The 19,841-nt window shown below is 48.3% G+C and overlaps 1 protein-coding gene across 1 annotated transcript in view; it reads left to right on the top strand.

Annotated features, from left to right (window-relative positions):
* Positions 1 to 17,857, top strand: part of EEPD1 (endonuclease/exonuclease/phosphatase family domain containing 1) — a 145,500-nt gene extending 127,643 nt beyond the window's left edge. Inside the window, exons 5-8 of the mRNA XM_007981618.3 lie at positions 3,166 to 3,300; positions 6,102 to 6,240; positions 15,128 to 15,322; positions 17,135 to 17,857. Coding sequence (XP_007979809.3) covers positions 3,166 to 3,300; positions 6,102 to 6,240; positions 15,128 to 15,322; positions 17,135 to 17,334 — 669 coding nt within the window. The 3' untranslated portion in view covers positions 17,335 to 17,857. The remainder of the gene's footprint in view (positions 1 to 3,165; positions 3,301 to 6,101; positions 6,241 to 15,127; positions 15,323 to 17,134) is intronic.
* Positions 17,858 to 19,841: the final 1,984 nt, after the last annotated feature.

Raw genomic sequence — 19,841 nt, 5'->3', positions numbered from 1 at the left:
ACTCGTTGACTGAAAACTTCAGATTCACCCTAGTTCACAAATGAAGTATTTGCTTCTAGTGGTAGAAATTATGCACATGATTTCAACATAGAAATGTTCTATTGAAATGTTCAGCAGATTTTGGTTTTGAATTTGCTTTCATCAGTATTGCCCATGTGAGCAGGTAAGGGTAAATCTCTGTAAATACATGTTTTCCCTCATATTATTATTCAAGGCCAGATTTATTCACCTTGCAATGCTTAACATCAGTGGGGTTTTAGATTTTTAAACAGACTCCTGATAATAACCAGGAGTTGAAAATGTATTATTATGTAATGTTCCTATAAATGCAGATTTTTAAATCCCTGGTATACCTAACATGCTTACAGAAACATGTGATTTATACTTATATGATTAATGTTTATAATTTAGGCTCTTAAATCATAAAAGTAGGCTGGATTAAAAGTGGCCATTTTTTGACAGTAACCCCCTACCCTCTTTTTCGCTATAACTTAAAAAGGTGCATGAAATCTTCTGTCTCTGGGTTTTATGTTTGGGGGTGTAAATGGCTCCCGCAGCTGACAGTGAGTCAGCACGCATTCAGAGAAGGCTGGAGATAAAGCTGATTTTGAATGCATCTAGTTCACAGCTCTCCCTTCCGGTCCACATAGAAATAATAAGAATAATACTACCTTCCTTTTTAAATCACACTGTACATGTATGTAGGTATCTGAGCTTCACGAGCCTTTTATAGTCCATTCAGCGCTGTGTTCATTCATTCAACAAATCATTGATGAAAAGTGGCTGTGTACCAGGCATTTTGTTTCGTGCCAGGTACACATTGGTGAGAAAAACAGCCCCAGCTATCCATGTCTGCACATTTTTACTCTTTGCAACACACAGTGGGGATCCCAGCTGAAGCCTGACCTGGCCTGTCCCATAGGGAGTGCATAACCTGTTGGAGGGCAAGACAGGTAACCCCATTCCAGGTCAGGGTGTCAAGGCCTTTGGAAAACAACATGAGGTTGCAGGGAGACCCGAGTTCCATCCACCAAAACCTGTCAGCCTCAATTCCTTCATCTGTAAACTGGGAGCGATAGCCCTTTCTTAGCTCACCTATAGGGTGGCTATAGGATTTTAAAAGATACTGTGCTTTGGAATTTGTCATTAGCACAGCACACGCCAGGGCCAGGCGGCGTGGGCTTGAAGTGGCAGGCTGGCCGCCTGCAGTGGACTGAGAGAACTCATGTCTGACTCTGGCTGCAGCTGGGTCCATGTCTACCCAGTTGTTACCATGCAGTATTGTGGGTCCAACGTGGCCAAACCTCCCAGTTTCATTTTAATGGGAAATTTCCTGAATTTTAAAGATGAACAGATAATTCAAAAAATATATAAACACTATGTGAATCAAACAGAATATACCTGCTGGTTGAAAATGTTCAATCTCTGTCCCTAGACAAACATAAGAAAGTGGTAACCGCTGGGGCCATTCTCTGATGCCTGAAATTCTGCCCAGGCATCTTCTCTCCAGCTCCCTAGGGCTTCCACAATAGCCAGCCAGAGGTGTGGTTTCCAGCTGTGAAGATGAAGACCTAATAAGATGAAATGATTTGCCCACAAGCCACCCTTTTGAAATGTGAGGTGGTGCTTGGACCCGAGCCCAGTTCGCTCTCTCTATCTGGAAACGCTGTTCCTCCGGCTGCTGTTCGGGAGGAGAGGGGAGCGCCTAGGTCAGGGCATTGGGAAAGGCTCCCAGGAGGGGACAAGAAACCAGGGTGGAAGGAGCAGTGCGCAGGGAAGTGGGGGTGGGGAAAACAGTGCTGAGCAGGTGAGGGAGGCAGAGGAAGGAGTAGGCCCCACCACAGAGGCTCCCCCTCCAGGGCCGTCGGGGAGCCCCTGAAGGCTTTTGGGCGGAAGATGACTTGAGGGATGCTTTAGGTAAGTTACTCTGGCACCGTGGCTTGGGAACTGGCAGATGGAGAGATAATCCTCCAAAGCCAACAGAGCAGTCATACTAACCTCCCTCCACACCAGAGGAAACTGAGGTTTAGAAAAACCAAGTGGCTCGCCCGGGGTCCCATGGCTAAGTGACTCAGGTGGGACTGAGGCCCAGGTCTTCTCATTCTCAAACCAGCACACTCTCCAGGGGATGGGCAAGGAGATAATTTCAAATGTAGAAGTGCACAGCATACAATACATTCATCCCCTTCCTCCTTCCTCCTAAAAACACACATGTTCAGACAAGGGGTTGAGCCTGGCAGGTGTGTGGCTTAGACCTGCGCCGACCCTGGGGACTTTGTGGTGGCTGCCTAGGAGGGTAGTTGTGCAGAGTCACTTCCCCTCCTTTTGCAATGGGGAAGAATGGTGACTGCTGGCCTCTCAAATGACATGCAGATGGCTCCCAGGCCGCAGGTGCTGAGGAAGCACTGTCATCGACAGCAGAGGCTGGGGTAGGGTGAAAGGAGAAGCGTGTCTTCTTCCCCAAGCCTCCAGAGGCGGCAGCAGCAGCGCAAAGCAGGCACATTCAGAGCAGCAGGGTTTAACACCCGGCACTAGGACTCTGCCCCACCGCCAGCCCTGGCACCTCTGACCTAAGCTTCACAACTCTGCCATGGCCCCATCCATGTGCAGAGGGCCCTCGAGCAGCCTAAGCCATTAGGACTGTCAACTGTGACCTCCACTTACCCAGCAAACACTGAGTGGGCTTTTACGAGGTGCCGGGCAGCATTTGTTGTAAGCTGCAGCTAATCAGTAAGCAGAGCCCATCCCTTGGAGTCATGTTTTAGTCTCAGCATGGTGATCAGCTGTGGGATTTCAGGAACGTTACTTAACCTCTTTGAGCAGTGGTGTCCTCATCTGGGAAATGGCAGCATGAATTGCTACCTCATGGGATGTAATGATTCCAAAGATATCTCTGCACCTAGCCTGGCTTCACCTACCTCCCCACAAAGACAGAAGAGCCCAGGCCACCCTGGCTGCAATGGAAAGCTCTGAAATTGGCAATATGTGAAATTATTTGGGCTGGGGAGTGGCAAGGGAGAGTGGCTGTGGCTTTTGTGGTGTGCTTTTGGTTTAGAAACAGCTTGAGCCAGAGTAGGGACTACTCTCGGTCTCTCTGGCCTCTCTGCCTCCTTTCCCCAGGCGGTGGACTCTGGCACCAAGACTCTGTCTCCCTCTCCACTGCAGGGAGCTGGGTATGCAGGATTCCTGTGGGACGCGGCGGCCGGCGTGGAGCTGAGAGACGCCGGCTCACAGGAGAGCTCGCCCAGCAACGGGCACGGGAAGCCGGCCGGCCCCAGCCCATACCTCGCGCGGTTCAAGGTACCCGTTCCACGCCGTCTGTGACGTGGAATCCGCTTCTTTCTAACGAGAGAAAAGGGCTCGTTTTGTAAAACCACGAGTAAAAGAAGGCTTGTCTTTTTGCCTTGATTTCAGCCTTTCATGGTGAGAGATTTTTGTCTCTCCTGGGGCTTCCTTGGCAGGCAAACTTGTCCAGGGCAGGAATGAAAGGGATTTTGAGACTCTCAGCCCCAATAGCTCTGGCATCTGAGCAGGAGACGGGGGAAGGAGGAAGATTCGGTATAGCTCCTAAACCTGACCCTCATTAGAGTCTCCTGGGGAGATTTTCCTACAGTCAGAGATTCCTAGACCCCATCTCAGACCTACGGAATTTGGGGGATTATCTGGACAGCCTGCTTTCCAAAAGCCCCTTCAGTGATCTTCATCTCAAAGGCCGGGTGTTAGGGAATGGCTGGATTCAAGGGCAGCGGAACTGGCCTGAGGAGCCCCTTCTTATCGGCTGCATCTCAGGCCCGATTCCTTTATTACCAGGGAGAAGGGCCTCTCAAGGGGTCGTTTGGGCTTGGAGGGGATTCAGGAAGAGCTCTGGGCTGTAGGCCAGGGACAGCTCCATCACTGGCATCGCCCATGTGGGAGTCTGTGTGCCCCCGAGTCTGGGAGCAGCTCAGCAGATTGATCGAGCGCAGTCTCTCTGGTTCTCCCCGGATGTCCTTGGGAAGTGTTAATGAACCGCAAAACGGTCAGCAGCTGGGCAGCAGAAGCCAAAGCAGTTTATGAAGTTGGCAGTCAGTGAGCCTTATCCCCGTGGTCCTTAACCGTGAGCTCACAGGCCAGGCAAGCAGGTCCGGTGCCTTGGAGCCCAGCAGGCATATTCCCTCCTGGGCATGGAGACCCCCTGCTTTCTGTGTGCCCCAGAGCAGTTCTTGAGCCTGAGAGTCACCTCAAATCCCAGCCCAGGAGGTGTCTGCCAGCTGAGGGTTGGGAGCAGCCGCTGTGTTGAGGCTACAAGCCCCCGTGCCACGTTGCACACTCATAGCTGTGAGCTGATGAGGCTGGGTGTGTGCTCACTCTGTGGCTGTCTGTCGCGCCCAGCAGCCCCTCTCATTCCTCTGTCTGTGGTATTGGTGGGGCTCTGTCTGCACACATACACCTAGGGGTGTCCATGGGGTGTATCTGTGGCACTCATGTGTAAGTCAGTCAGGTGTCACCTTTAAGCCTCCTAACACCACCCTGGGCCCCCTTTCTATGTCAAGTCCCTGTTCCAGTATTGGCCACATGGGGTTATGGCCATGTAACCCCATGGGTGATACTGATAATCCAGTATCACCAGAAGGCAGGCTGTTTTTAAGAGTATAATGAGAAAATGCTGATTAGCCCAAATCCTCTAAATAAAACAGCCCTCTAAACAGGCACTTGGCCTCTTGTACTGCATGTCACATTCTAGCCCCAGTAGGTGGTGCAGTACGGAGATGGGGCTCATCTCTTCGGGCACTGTGCCCCCACCCAGCCTTAAGATGCTTTCTCTAGCAGGCAGAGCTGCAGCTGCAGAGCTCCTGGTCCTGGGTGCTGGCAAACTGGGACCACATCCGTAAGATAAGACCGGCACCCTCCACTTCCTGGGGGCTTCCCCTATTCCCCTTCCCTTCCTGGCAGTGTTGATGTTGGTTGCCATGACAAACGGAAGGGCGAGATTGCTAAGCCCTGAGTAGCTGAGCAGTGCTATGATGCCCAGAGACAAACTCTCACCCCGTGTTTCTGCACTTGCCCTTGGGGATGCAGGGCTGGGGCGTGTCCCAGGCTGGCCAGGTTCTGTAAGCTTTTGGTTTGGACACGTTTGAAATTAGGTTAAGGTGAGCATCCAGGTATAGTGGGCTCCAGAGAGAAAAGAACACAGAGGGGCGTGTGTGGGAGGTGTAGGGAGGAGGAGGAGGAGGCAGATCCCGGCAGTGGGTCCTGGCAGGAGACCTCAGGCTGGCCCTCTGGAGAAAAGTCCCAAGTCTATAATAACAACCAGCTGTCAGAGTCACCTCCTTTGATTGATTGATTGACTGAAGTGGGATCTCACTATGTTGGCCAAGCTGGTCTCAAATTGCCTCAAGTGATCCTCCCGCCTCAGCCTTCCAAAGTGTTTGGGGTTGTGGCCAGGTACAATAGCTCATGCCTGTAATCTCAGAACTTTGGGAAGCTGAGGCAGGAGGATCACTTGAGGTCAGGAGCTTGAGACCAGCCTGAACTACATGGTGAAGTCTCCACTAAAAATTTAAAAATTAGCTGGGCATGGTGGCACATACCTATACTCCCAGCTACTTGGGAGGCTGAGGCAGGAGAATCACTTGAACCTGGGAGGCAGAGGTGAGTGAGGCCTGGGAGGCCTGCAGTGAGCTGAGATCACGCCACGCCCCCACAGCCTGGGTGACAGAGTGAGACCCCTTCTCAAAAAAAAAAAAAGTGCTGGAGTTACAGGCATAAGTCCATGCCTGGCCTTCCACCTCCTTCTTATATGACTGCTTAGAAAGAAAGAAAAAAACTCAGACATTTACAATTACGCAGATAGGCCCAATCTTTTAGGCTCTAAGTGAGGAATAGGAGGTGGTGGAATGTTAGAGGTGGACTGGTAGAATAAAATAGGCCTTGTTCCTGCAGGTGCCTTGGAAAAATCGAAGATGAAAGACCTTGCATTATTTCCTGGGGGTGTGAGCCAGCCTTGTTCTTGTTTACCATTGTCAACTCTGTGCACAAAGCTATTTATGAGTCGGTTGTAACGGATACAGGAAATATGAGCTTCTGAGCCTCTCCCTATTGCTTTGTTTCCTGCTGCTTAGGTGGGAAGTCACGACCTGACCCTTGTTAACCTTCACCTGGCAGCCCTGACCCTCCCGGGGAGTGAGAATTTCAGCAAGAATCACAGTGATGGCCACCGGTTGGCGAGCTTTGCACAGACCCTACAGGAAACGCTGAAAGGTAGGAAATTGTCTTTTGCCATGGCTCGGCCACTGTTTTGCAGAGCAGCAGCGCTGCCTCTTCTGACCACCTCTGACCGGTTGGGCTGGCTGTTTGTCAGCAATGTGAGTCGCAGGTACAGGGGACAATCAAACCTCTGGCATCTCATGGAGCCCAGCTGACCCTGCATGGTCACATCTGTGCCTCTGTGGACCGAGAATATGCGTTCCAAGGTGTCAGCTCTGTGGCTTTTTAGCCTCATTTAGATAGAAAGGATTGGGGGCGGGGAAATATAAGTGATGCTGCCCTTCCCCGAAGACAGCTCACTGGGGCTCCAGCTGCCTTGGGCAGCACTCTGGTGGTGCTGCCTGCAGATCTGCATGTGCTCTTCCTGTGAATGAGAGACAGGAGCTGACAATGGGAAATGGTAAATTCCTCATTATTGGTGAATTGAGTTTTTCTCTCTGGCGGGATACAGATCATGTTGAAGAAGCCCTGAACCTGTCAGAAAAGCTGGATTTTAATCTTGTAAGACCTCAGGCAAGCCACCAAACCACTTCAGGCCCCCATCTGATGGGGGACAGTACTCATCTCATAGCAGTACCCAGAGGGCTAAGTAACAGTGCCTGCAGCAATACCAACACATAGGAGGGACTTCATGTACATGAGTTGACTCTAAAACATGAGAAGAATTAAGAGAACACTGAAAAGAGCAAAATTCTGGCCAGGCACGGTAGGGTAGCTCATGCCTGTAATCTCATCACTTTGGGAGGCCAAGGTGGGAGGATCACTTGACCCCAGGAGTTCAAGAGCAGCTTGGGCAACATAGTGAGACCCCGTCTCTACAAAAAACGAAAAAATTAGCCGGATATGGTGGTACCCGCCAGTAGTCCCAGATATTCAGGAGGTTGAGGAGGGAGAATCACTTGAGCGCAGGAAGTCGAGGCTGCAGTGAGCTTTGATCGCACCAGTGTACTCCAGTCTGGGCAACACAGCAAGATCCCATCTCTTAAAAAAAAAAAAAAAAAGGGGAGCTGAACTCCAGGACAATGTGGGGCTATGCCCCAACGAATATAGATGGTTTTCTGCACTTGGTTTACCAAAAGAAAAGGTTGACAAGGCTGTGAAGACTGTGATCTTTTCCATCTGGCTTGATTTTTCAGAACGCTGACCTTGTCTAGGTGAGTTTGTAGCTGGAGGCCTGGAATTCTCTTCTATCTTTTGAGTCTGAACCAATATTCTCTAGCTTTCTAAGACTTCCTTGTTAAACTGGCCCCTCACATTGGGAGGTTCATGAAGATTTTACTACAAAAATATTTCAGTCGAACTATAGGCTCACATTTCAAGAGATGTATGTATATAATGTGTTTGAATTTGCATTTCTAACAACAAAGATTTTTTATTGTGGTAAAATATATATCACACAAAATTTACCATTTTAATCATTTTACGTATTCAAGTCAGTGCTACTAATGTATTGACATTGTTGTACAAACATTACCACAGTCCATCTCCAGAACCTTTTCATCTTTCCAAACTGAAGCTCGGTACCCGTTCAACGATATCTCCCCAGGGACCCCTCCCTGCAGCCCCTGGCAACCAGCATTCTACTCTGTGTCTCTGAATGTGACTACTCTAGGTGCCCCACATAAGTAGAATCAGACAATATTTGTCCTTTTGTGTCTGGCTTGTTTCACTTAGCATGATGTCCTCAAGGTTCATCCATGTTGTAGCATGTGTCAAAATTTCCTCACTTTTTGAGGCTGAATAATGTCCCACTGTGCATCTATGCACCGTATTTTGTTCCTTATCCGTTCATCTTGTGATAGACACTTGGGTGGCTTCCACCTTTGTCCTATTGTGACAACGCTGCTGTGAACGTTGATGTGCAGCAGCTTTTCTTTTGAACCCGGACATGCTGTGGCCAACGTTCCACTTTGAGGGTGAGTCCTCAGGCTAAAAACAGTCAGAAGATGCTCTGTCCAAGAAGCAGCTGTGTGGGAAATTGTCCACCCACAGTTAGACTCTGATGACTCTGATCTGTAAAAAGGACGACTTGATAGCTTGTCATATCTGTGGACATTACTATTGTTCTTGACCTCAAACTTTATGTGGAAGCAGAAAGGAAAGATGCCAGCTCATCATTTCTTTGGCAGCCTTAGGCAGTCACCATCCCCCACCCCCCACCCCTGGTATCCAGGGAGTGGTCAGGATTTTAGCAGAAAACCTTGGGCAGGTTATTGTTCCAAATTGCCAAGGTGCTATTGATCCACAGCCTGGCTTGGCCTTGACTCGTTCGTGTAGGGACAGTGACTCATGCTGCCTGTGTCCCCTGCCTGTAACTAGTAACCAATTAATTGTTAACTGGTGACACTTCAGACCCAGGGGTTCGGGAAGCAATTCAGCCTGCCCAGGTCTAACAAGGGTAAACAGGTCAGCAGAGGGGTTCAGCTAAAGCAAAGACAAAGCCTTCATTCCACAGGCTTCTATCAGAGCAAGCAGAACCGATGTGGTTAGCAAGCTCTGGGCCTTTCTGCCTTTGTCTGGAACGTGCATGCAGGCTGACGTCAGTGGGGATATGCCGGTCCCCTAGGGGAACCTTCTTCTCTCAGACCTCACTGGGACTTGGGGACACGGTCTCCCTCTGTGAACTGAGCAAGAGTGAAACAGCGTGTGTAGTAACTCTTGACATCTTGGCAGATGGTCCCTCAGTGGGGACTGGTTCCTGTAGTTGTTACTGGCGTTTTATAAATCTAGAGACTCTCTGAGGAAGTCAGCCCACAGTGTTCTCCTCTCACTGCTGGGAATCAAGGGAGCGATAAAGGAGCCCCGCCCAGGTGGGTGGCTTTTTAGAAAGATAACTCAGGCTCCTGTGGCAAGAACTGCCTTGATGTCATCACCGACGCGGATCCAATCGGAAGAACATGAGTTGTAAGAAATCCGATATGCTCATTCAAAAAGGGAACCGTTGCACTCCTGAAGCTACACAGAGCTGGCTCTATTGACCCTTGACACCAGCATCACTCCTGATTTTGGAATTGTCCTTTTCAGCCCAGATCTTTGCAGGCCTGCATCCCAACGAAAACCTCCCTCATTATATGGGAACTTTGTTTTCTTCGATATTTAATGAATGTAGCATCTTTCTCTTTGTTCCTTTCCAAGTCTAACTGCACCCGAATTCTGGGGCATTTGTGGTTCCGCTTGTCTGTTGGTCACATATTTATTGAGTGCCTGCTGATGCACCTGGTGTTGCAGTGGACAGCAGCCGCTTCTGTATGGCTCTTCCATCCTCGCCCTTTGTGATGAGCCCTGGATCTGAGGCCTGGCCTGGTGACTTTGGGCAAACCTTTCCACCTCTGGGAGCCTGTTTCGTACCTGCAGAGGGGAGATGGTAACAGCATCTGCCCCGTGGATCGTGGCTGTTAAGTGCGGCGCTATCGAGGAAGTGGTTAGCACAGTGCTGTGACTATGATTCAAGCTGGCACTGATTTCTCCACGGTGTGGGTGGCCCTGCAGGAGAGGCTTCCTTTCATCCTACCCACTGTCCTCACTCCTCCTGGAGGAGGGCGCCATCTGCAATGCACATGCGCCCTCTGGTGGTAGCCCGAGCGGCTTCCCTTCAGATTCCTTTCCCTCCAGCCGTAATTACGGAAGCACACACATGGCCAGGAAAAAAAGATTTGCAAAGTGTCTTGGATACATTTACGACTTCGTTTATGAACTGCTTTCCCTAAAGCCTCCTTCACAAGGTGTGGCAGAAATGCCACCTCCTGCTGTGGGACAACAAGGGTCGGGCAGAGCCCGGGGAATCCTGCAGAGCCCAGCTGGGGGGTGAGTGTTCTTTCAGGATTTCTACTCGCTTTGCTTGGAAAATACTTCATAACTGTTCCACTTCCTCTAGGGCAAATCAGACTGTGGGAGAAATGTCTAAAATGCTTTAAGAGAAAACCTTTCCCCCTTGGCCCTGAAATCACTTTGTAGTTCTTATGCACAAATATTTAACTTCCGCTGGGTGTCTCTCCCTGACAAACGTGTGAAGCTGGATCAGGAAACTGATCAGGAGGGGGGCCCAAGCTACATGTGAGTGCCCCGTGCCAGGCGCTTCTGGTGGCTTCTCTAATCCTGACACCAGCCTGGGGGGAAATGACTTGTTCTTTCCCTTTTATGAACTAAAAGGCTTGCCCAAGGTCACGAAACTGGGAAGTGACAAACCTCAAATTCCACACTCAGAGTCATCCAGCTGTTGTCTCTTAGAACCGGGGCTGAGAACCACTGTTTTCCTTCTTTCTTTTTTCTTTTTCTTTCTTTTCTTTTCTTTACCTTTCTTTCTTTTTTTTTTTTTTTCTTTTTTTTCTTTCTTTTCTTTCCTTTCTCGCTCGCTCGCTCTCTTTCTCTTTCTTTCTCTCTTTTTCTTTCTTTTCTTCTTTGACAGAGTCTCACTCCAGCCGAGGCTGGAGTGCAGTGCAATGATGTTGGCTCACTGCGACCTCTGTCTTCTGGATTCAAGCGATTCTCCTGCCTCAGCCTCCCACGTAAATGGGATTACAGGCACCCACCCTATGCCTGGCTGATTTTTGTATCTTTAGTAGAAATGGATTTTCACCATGTTGGTCAGGCTAGTCTCAAACTCCTGACCTCAGGTGATCCGCCCACCTCAGCCTCCCAAAGTGCTGGGATTACAGGTGTAAGCCACTGCGCCCGGCCTAGAGCCACTGTTTTCTGATATGCTCCTGTGTCAGGTTTTGTTTCATTTTCAGCCCCCCTATGACCACTCTTCCTCCTAGCTAATTTGGAGTAATAAGGTGAAATGAGGACTTGGAAGAATAGGACACAAAAGTGTCATTGTTTTCAGAGAATATAATTGTCCGTTTGTTACACCTAAAGTTAAAAAAAAATTAGTCCCAGTAAGAGAATTAAGAAAACTACCTAGTTACAAAATTAAAATAAAAAATTAGTCCTTTTGATATATATCAATAATAACCTATGGAAATAAAAAAATTTAAAAATAACCATTAGAGAAAATATAATGGGATAAAACAAAGATCCCATTCATAATAAAAATCAAAAATATAAAATACTTAGAAATGTGGTGGTAAAGTGAAGGAAATGTAAGACTTTAGTGAAGAATTTTTTGAATAAATACTTGAATCAATGGAGAAACATGGCAAAGTATTCTCGGGTGAGACGTGTTGACAGTTCGAGGTACCCGTCCTTACCGTGTTTCCGTGTAGTTGACTGCACCAGGTCCCAGCAGACCTCTTTAATATTCTAGGTGTGGTTGCCACACCTGGCTGGACATGGAATCCCAGAGAGCTTCAGGAAATGCTGAAGACCAGGCCACCAGAGACGCTAAATCAGAATCTCTGCAGGTGGAACTCCAATTTCTGAGAGTGGGACTCAAGCATTAATATTTTTTTGAACTCCCGATGCCCCAAGGGCTTTTTGTAGAGCTCCCCGCCTCCTACTTCAGTCAGAGAAGCTCCACTTTTACCCACTCTACTTTTGGGGCTTCCTACAGGATCTCTTTTGAGAAAAGGAACACCCCCACCCCATACATTTTAAAAAGAAATAATGTTTAGCCGGGCGCCGTGGCTCATGCCTGTAACCCCAGCACTTTGGGAGGCTGGGGCGGGTAGATCACCTGAGGTGAGGAGTTCAAGACCAGCCTGGCCAACATGGTGAAACACCATCTCTACTAAAAATACAAAAATTAACCAGGCACAGTGGCATGCATCTGTAATCCCAGCTACTTGGGAGGCTGAGGCAGGAGAATCGCTTGAACCTGGGAGGCGGAAGCTGTAGTGAGCCGAGATCGCGCCACTGCACTCCAGCCTGGGTGACAGAGTGAGACTCCATCTCAAAAAATAAAAAAGAAAAAAAAGTTTCAAAATTGCTTATTTGAAGCAGATCCATCTCTAGGATGTACTGATAAGGAAAAAAAAAGTAGGAATTGATAGGTAAAGTTGCTACCATTTGAGTGAAAATAACTATGTAAGTATATACATCTACTTCTCTGTGTAGAGTGTCTAGAAGGGGACAGACACAAGCAACAGAGAACAGCCTTCTCCTGCCAACCAAAGACAAGAATGTTAAAGTTCACATGGGTTTAGTTTAAAAGAAAATTTGGGAATGAAAATTTCAATATCATGAGAATATATAAACATTTTAAATGAAAGAATATTAAAACATATAGTACTAGCTCAAAAATAGATCAATATGATAGAATAAAGCTCAGAAATAGAAATGTTATACAGAAGATCTTTAAGATAACAGGCCAGTGTTATAATTTAGTTGAGAAAGAAAGAATTTTTCTAGAAATGGTACTGGCAGAAGGGGTTAATTATTTGCATGAAAAATAAAAGTAAATTCCAGGCAAGTTAAAGAGTGAAATGTATCATCACATAGGAGGCGGTGGGGGGGGGGGGGGGGAAGGTGAAATGTAAGAAATGAAATGATAATAAGAACTTAGTGGATATTTGTTTGATTTTGGAGGCACTCTAGGAAAATTCTTCCAGATTGTACTACATTTAAAAAAAAAATTTTTTTAAACGTTTGTGTGCTTCAGTTTGGTCATAGACCAAATGAAAAGGCAAATGACAAACTAAAAAGAAAACCAGTTCCTATATATGATAAAAGGTCGATATGTTTACATATGGAGAGTTCATATAAATCAATAAACAAAACACTGATACCTGTACAAAGAATAGACCTGACAAGCATCGTTTCTGATGCCATTCTCTGATGGAACCAGGGCTCCTCAGAGAAATGGCTGATGCGAGGACTGAGAAAATACATAGCACGGTAGGTCAGGCATGGTGGCTCACGCCTATAATCCTAGCACTTTGGGAGGCCAAAGTGAGCGGATCACTTGAGGTCAGGAGTTCCAAGACCAGCCTGGCCAACATGGTAAAACCCCATCTCTAGTAAAAATACAAAGACTAACCAGGCGTGGTGGTCCACACCTGTAATCCCAGCTACTCAGGAGACTGAGGCAGGAGGATTGCTTGAACCCGAGAGGCAGAGGTTGCAGTGAGCCGAGATCCACCACTGCACTCCAGCCTGGGTGACAGAGCGAGACTCTGTCTCAAAAAAAAAAAAAAAAAAAAAAAAAAAAAAAAAAAAAAAGCATGATCTTGGAGTATCTTGTCGTGTCAGAAGGAAGTGCTCAAACAAACAAACAAGAAAACCTGCTGGGTGGATGTCAAAAGGAAGTATGAGCCAACTGAAAGAGCTCTCAGTGACCAAAACTGGAAACATTTTGGGAACAAAGTCAATGACATAGTACTGGATATAACTCGAGGTATACCTGAGTTATACCTCATGAGTATCCATGAGTCCATACTGATCTAAGTAAATGGTTGAAAAAATTAATAAATGGGAAGAAGAGATCCATCCCTTGTGCAGCAGAATTCCAAATAATGTGTGTAGATACTCCAACCTAAAGGAGGCGGAGCACAACTTAATTTTCTACAAATGGAAGACATCATTTCCACATATCAAATGAATGTTTTGGTGAGGGATGCAGTGAGAGGAATTTCCTTAGGTTGCTGGGGAGGGTTAAAACCAGAGCAGCCGTGCAAAGCAGGCTGGCAGTATTTATCCAGAGCCTTAACAATGGCCATAGTTTTTCATGAGGATTCTTTGTAGTTCTAAGGACAGAAAGCTGCCAGGTATGGTGGCTCACGCCTATAATCCCAGCACTGCGGGAGGCCGAGGCGGACGGATCACTTGAGGTCAGGAGTTCGAGATCAGCCTGGCCAACATGGTTAAACCCCGTCTGTACTAAAAATACAAAAATTAGCAAGGCGTGGTGGTGGGTGCCTGTAGTCCTAGCTATTAAGGAGGCTGAAGCAGGAGAATCACTTTAACCCAGGAGGCAGAGGTTGTAATGAACTGAGATTGTGCCACTGCACTCCAGCCCGGGCAACAGAGCGAGATTGTCTCAAAAACAAAACAAAACAAAAAAAACTCAAATGAGATGCTCACTTCAGCATTATTTATAGCAGTGGCTACTGGGAACAGCCTTAAAAGTGCCCAGCAGCAGAAAAATGGTACATTATGTGCATCAACATGATGGATGGATGGATACTGTGGGCTGCCCATTGAATACCAGGAAGACCCAGGCTTTTCCCCTGGTCTCTTGATCTGAATTTGAGCCTCAGGCAGACAGAGCACAGTTTCCATTTGAGGAGTTGTTGCTGCTTATATGTCCAGCCTCATCTTTAACATCTGGCTTCTTGATACCTTGTCCTAGAGAAGTAGCCAACTGAACCTCAGGTACCCACCCCACACCCAGGAAGCCAGGCTGTTTCTTAACTCCCTGGCCTTGCGTGGGTTCCCTCTCATCCTTGTTGAACCGAGCACTTCCGTGCATCCTCTGAGACCCAAGTCAGGCATTGCCTCCTCTGGGAAGCCTTCCCTGACCACCTTTCCCTGTGCTGTGTTGGTTTCAGTATGTGTGTTTGTTTTTGCACCTACTCTCTGCTCTTGTCTGTTTTCTGTCTGTCTCTCAGAGCAGGAGTTGCATTTTATTCATCTCTGGATTTCCTGCATAGTAAGTGCCCAGTAAATGTATGTTGAGCTTTTGTTAAATATTTGGGCAAGACCCTTAGGCTTTTTTTTTTTTTTTTGTAATGAGATTGGGAACCCATAAGCTTCAACAGGGGTGATTTTTGTGTCACGCCGCCCCTCATTTCCAAACGCGTTGCTGACTTACTCTTAATGTTGGTGGCGGGGTGATATGCACACGAAATGTGGAAGAGTTAGGAGAGTGAGAACTGAGAACCGTGCCAGTCCTAACCCCGTGGAAGTCAAGGCAGAATCTCGATCCCATTTCAAAGGGCCACGGTCCATGCTGGGTTTTACTTCCCACCAACTCTTAAACTCATTTTTTTCCTTCTACTTGCAGGAGAAAAGGATGTCATTATCTTAGGAGATTTTGGCCAAGGGCCAGACAGCAGTGACTATGATATTCTGAGGAAAGAAAAGTTCCACCACCTGATCCCCACACACACCTTCACCAACATCAGCACCAAGAACCCGCAAGGCTCGAAGCCTCTGGACAACATCTGGATCAGTAAAAGCTTAAAGAAGGTTTTCACAGGTGAGGCAGAACTCACGTGTCCTTTCGCCTGTTCGGGAATGGAGGGAGAGAAACATGTTTGAACTGACAGAAGTCATCTCACCTCCTCTGGGGCATTCATAGGGTTGTGGTTTAGATGACTGTATAACTGCCATTCAATCAGAGACAGAATCCAGGAATCCAGGCCCCTGTCAGTCCTGCACTGAGGACCGCACAGTGCTTTCCAGCCATTCTCTAATTGTTTTTGTAACTATTCGTTATTTAATTATATTCAAATATACCTCCTGCTTCATAGATTTCTAAATCCTCATTTTTCAAAGTGAAGGGGGGAGTATGACAAATAATTTTAGAACACCCACTGACCTACAGCAAGCAGATGTGTTCTGGGCAAACCTGGTCATAGATTAGCAGAGTCCTGATTCAGAGATGCGCTGATAACGTTACTTTTAGGACACTTAGTCCTCTAGCAAACGTGTCAAACGTGCAAGCGCTGTGTTGTAGAATGCAGCGTAGACATGCTGTGAGGTGGATGTGCTGTGAGGTGAGCAGGCGTCTCATGTAGTGTCACAATGGGACAGGAGACATGCTCAGAGCTCCGCAAGGAGCAGGGTGTGGGGGTGATTTCACCCTCCCTACAAACTGGTAACCTGCTGAGACAGGAGACAGTCAGCGATATGGAAGAGACAGTAGGGTCTTTTGATGAAAGACAAAAACAGTGTTTCTAAACTCTGACTGGACGCTTTGCAAAGCCCCATGGATGCCTATTATACTTCAAGGAGAAATTTAAAAATAAGAAGAGTTGCAGGGCCTGACTTTTATTGCAAGAGAGACTAACGGGCAGCCAAGGCCAAGATCTTCAAGACTAGGACATCTAGGCTTGACTCTCACCCGCTTCTCCCCTCTCTCTCGGGGCACTAGTTTCCTATTGCACTCTGTCATGGGAGGACCCAAATGATAAAGAAAATGGGTCTCAGGGGAGTGACAATCATCAAACTAGCCTCGGTTTGCAGAAATGTTCTATGGGCCAGGAGCAGAGGCCAGCCCATGGCCTTTTCAGGCTCCCAGGAAGGTGCCTATTGAAGGAAGAGAGCTGGGGAAGCTGAGCCAACAGGGCTGGAAGGAAGTTGGAAATCCTTTCAGTGGTTCCCTTCCTGTGAAGTTGCTGAGCTCAGGGAGGAGTTGCCCCCGCTATAGAACGGTCAGCAGTGTGTGCCAAAGCTCCACCCAGAATCCAGGCCCCTGTCAATCCTGCGCTAAGGACCTCACAGTGCTTTCCTGCCATTCTGCAGTTGTTTTTGTAACTATTCGTTATTTAATTATATTCAAATATACCTCCTGCTTCATAGATTTCTAAATCGCCATTTTAAAAATACTGTTACTTTCTCATAAGCTTCTGTAATTTTCTCTTTTTTACCCTTTCTGTAGAAAAGATTTCTACCCCTAACCCCCTTAGTGTCTTTTGCTTTGCAAAATCGGACCTTTGCTTTGGACTTGGGACATCTTTCTGAGGCTTGTGTCTCTGTCTTGCGATTAGATTGACAGCAGTGCGTGTGTGAGGACAGGTCAGCCCATGTGTCCGGATGGACAGGAGGCCTGGCTCTGGGTGGTCTCATTACCTAAATGCAGAAACCCTCATTTATGTGGAAAATCAAATTGGCCAAGACCTTTCATATGCACAGGCAAATGCAAAGGCACCTTCCGGCTACCTGAGGCAGCCTCTCCGGGCACCCCGGCCTGTAGACATGCGGAGTGACCCTCCACCTGCCAGCCCAGGACCCCCCGCACCCACCCCACCATCCTGATTCCCGGTCTCTTCCCTTCCTCTCCCTTCAGGTCACTGGGCTGTGGTGAGAGAAGGCCTCACGAACCCTTGGATTCCGGATAACTGGTCTTGGGGTGGGGTGGCTTCTGAACACTGCCCAGTGCTGGCCGAGCTCTACACCGAAAAGGAATGGAGCAAGAAGGACGCCCCTCGGAACGGCAGCGGGGTGGCCTTGGAGCGAAGTGAAGCCAACATCAAGCACGAGCGATGATGACACCAAATCCATGTGTCCACCCTCGGACCCCAGGAGGGCACAGCCAAGGAGTGAGCCCTGCAGGGTGACGCTTCAGGGCCAGAACTGCCTTTTAATTTTTATTCTCAGAGCATCAGCACTTGGGGCCTTGCCCCATGCCTTCTCTGTGGACCATTCAGGACCTCCAGTGGGGGTGGCGTGCCAGGCGTGTACCCCACCAGGCCGGCAAAGCAGAAGCCTGCGGGGAGTGGAGACGCCTTTTATCTCTGGATGCCACGGAGCTGAGCAGCATTGGGCTGGCTCTCCGCTGCTGACTGGATGGTAGCACAAGGACAACATGAGCAAAGGGAGGAGAAGAAGGGGTGCTCAGGCTGCGGGCCGCAGCCCAGCAGCGCCAGAAGCACTCATTTCTGACCACCAGGCTGTGACGTTCCGGCTGTGCATTACAGAAAGCTTTTAACTGTGATCGGGCACTCTGCTCAGATACATTGAGTGGCAATTTTTAGTTTTGTTTTGAAAAAATAAACAGAGATTAACCTGCCTGGCTGCAGTGAGAGCATGGGACAAGTCCGCAACCGCCCTCCGCACCGCCCCCTCCGCCCCGGCCGCAGTGTGTATTTGCACCACGGCAGGTGCCTCTGTGTAGTGCTGGGGTTGAGCCCTGACCGGCTTCATCTCCCCTGCGCCTTTTATGTCCCCACCTTGAGGGCTTGCAGAGGCGCCTCTCAAGCCCCCACCCGCTTGCCTGGACCTCTGTGAAACCTCTCTGTCATCTCCCCTTCCCAGCCCTCCTTCATCCCCTGCCTCCTTCACCAGCCTGGCTTTTGCCTGGAGCACCATTAGTTTAGTTCTCTTTGCAGGACAAGAATTCTCTCAGGGTGGTATCGCCTCCTCCCTCCTCCCCACTCACTCCAGTTTTTAGCCCGGAGCCTTCTGTGGTTGACTATCAGGAATGTGTGCTGTGTCAGGATACATAGGAAGTTAGACCTCCGGAGTATCATGGAGAGTGCCCCTCCTTGTGGTCAGAAGTGGGAGCAGTTGGTTGTGGGGCTGGAGGGAGGTTGTGGGGAGGAAGCGAGGATGCGTGCCTGCCACTAGGCATCTGCATCCCTGAGCCCAAGCCAGGAGGGATTTCCCTTAGGCAACACCATCCCAGGGAGATCGGCCACAGTGCCCATTTCACAGCTGAAGAAAGTGAGGCTCAGAGAGCTCGACCTCCTCAAGGTCACACCACTGGGTAAATAGAGGGGACGCAGACTCAGGTTTTGCTGTGTGCTCACATTTCAACTTTATGCTTAACATGAATGAAAAAATATGGAAGTAAATAGTGAAAAGGTAAGTTATGAGCTTAGATTACCTAGATTATTGCAGTATCCCATGGAAGCTGAGGGCTTATTCCTCTTTCCACACCGAACACTAAATGTAGACCAGTATCAAGAACCCTCCTGTCCCCAAGCAGTGTAAACCCAGTGGCTTCTCTGATGTGGAGCTGATGGGCCATGAAGGGGGCCCATTTTTCCCCAAAGGCCATCCTTTTGGGGCCACCTGGCTCCAAGGAGCATCGCTGACCTTGGGGACGGGAAGGGAACCCTCTTCCAGGAGCTCTAAGGGTACTTGGGAATCAGTTGTGTCCATTCTGAGGTCTCCAGTGGGAGGGTGGCAACTGCTGTCCCTGGGTTCAGGCTGTGCTTCTGGAAGCGTCGAAATGGGATGTCTGAGCCTTGAGGAAAAGCAGCAAGGTTAGCATTAAAGTCAGGAGGGGCAGCTCAGGATGCTACCAGGGAGCACATCATTTCTGGTGTCTCATCTAAAGGTAAAACCTTCCCTACATTCGCCAGCCAGATGTCCCAAATCCCTTTATCTAGATTGCTTTTTGCACCAAAGCTGTGGACAGAAAAGCCTCCTTAAGTGAGCTGAGGGCAAAGGAAATCGAATCAGATGACTTGTGTGTGCGTGATCGGGCTTGAGCCAGAGGCTGGGGAGCTGAGTCCCAGCCACACCTCACTGGCCCTTTTGCTTTTCACGCCCAGGAATCAGTGGCCCAGGAAGTGTGCTGGGCAGCTGTTCTTACTCCAGCTCAACCCATTGGGTGTTGGCTGTTTTGGTTTTAGTTGTTGCTTTGTATTTTGTTGTTTTAATTAATAGGCTTTATTTGTAAGAGCAATTTTATGTTTACAGAAAAATTAGGCACAAAGGGATACCCATATCCCCCCTCTTCTTTGCATATTTCCCCTCTAATTAGCATGTTGCATTAGTGTGGCACTTTGTTATAAATGATGAACTTGTATTCATTATTATTAGCTACAGTTCATAGTTTATATTAAAGTTCACTCTTTGTGTTGTGCATCCTATGGGTTTTGACAAATGTATAATGACATGTATCACCATGCTACAGAATCATTCAGAATACTTCCTCTGATCTAAAAATGCCCTTGTGGTGGGGCACGGTGGCTCGCGCCTGTAATCCCAGCGCTTTGGGAGGTGGAGGCGGGCAGATCATTTGAGGTCAGGAGTTCAAGACCAGC

Source organism: Chlorocebus sabaeus, chromosome 21 (genome assembly GCF_047675955.1).
Source record: "Chlorocebus sabaeus isolate Y175 chromosome 21, mChlSab1.0.hap1, whole genome shotgun sequence".
Taxonomy (NCBI): Eukaryota; Metazoa; Chordata; class Mammalia; order Primates; family Cercopithecidae; genus Chlorocebus; species Chlorocebus sabaeus.
Note: the sequence above shows the minus strand (reverse complement) of the source record. Positions and strands in the feature narration are given on the sequence as shown.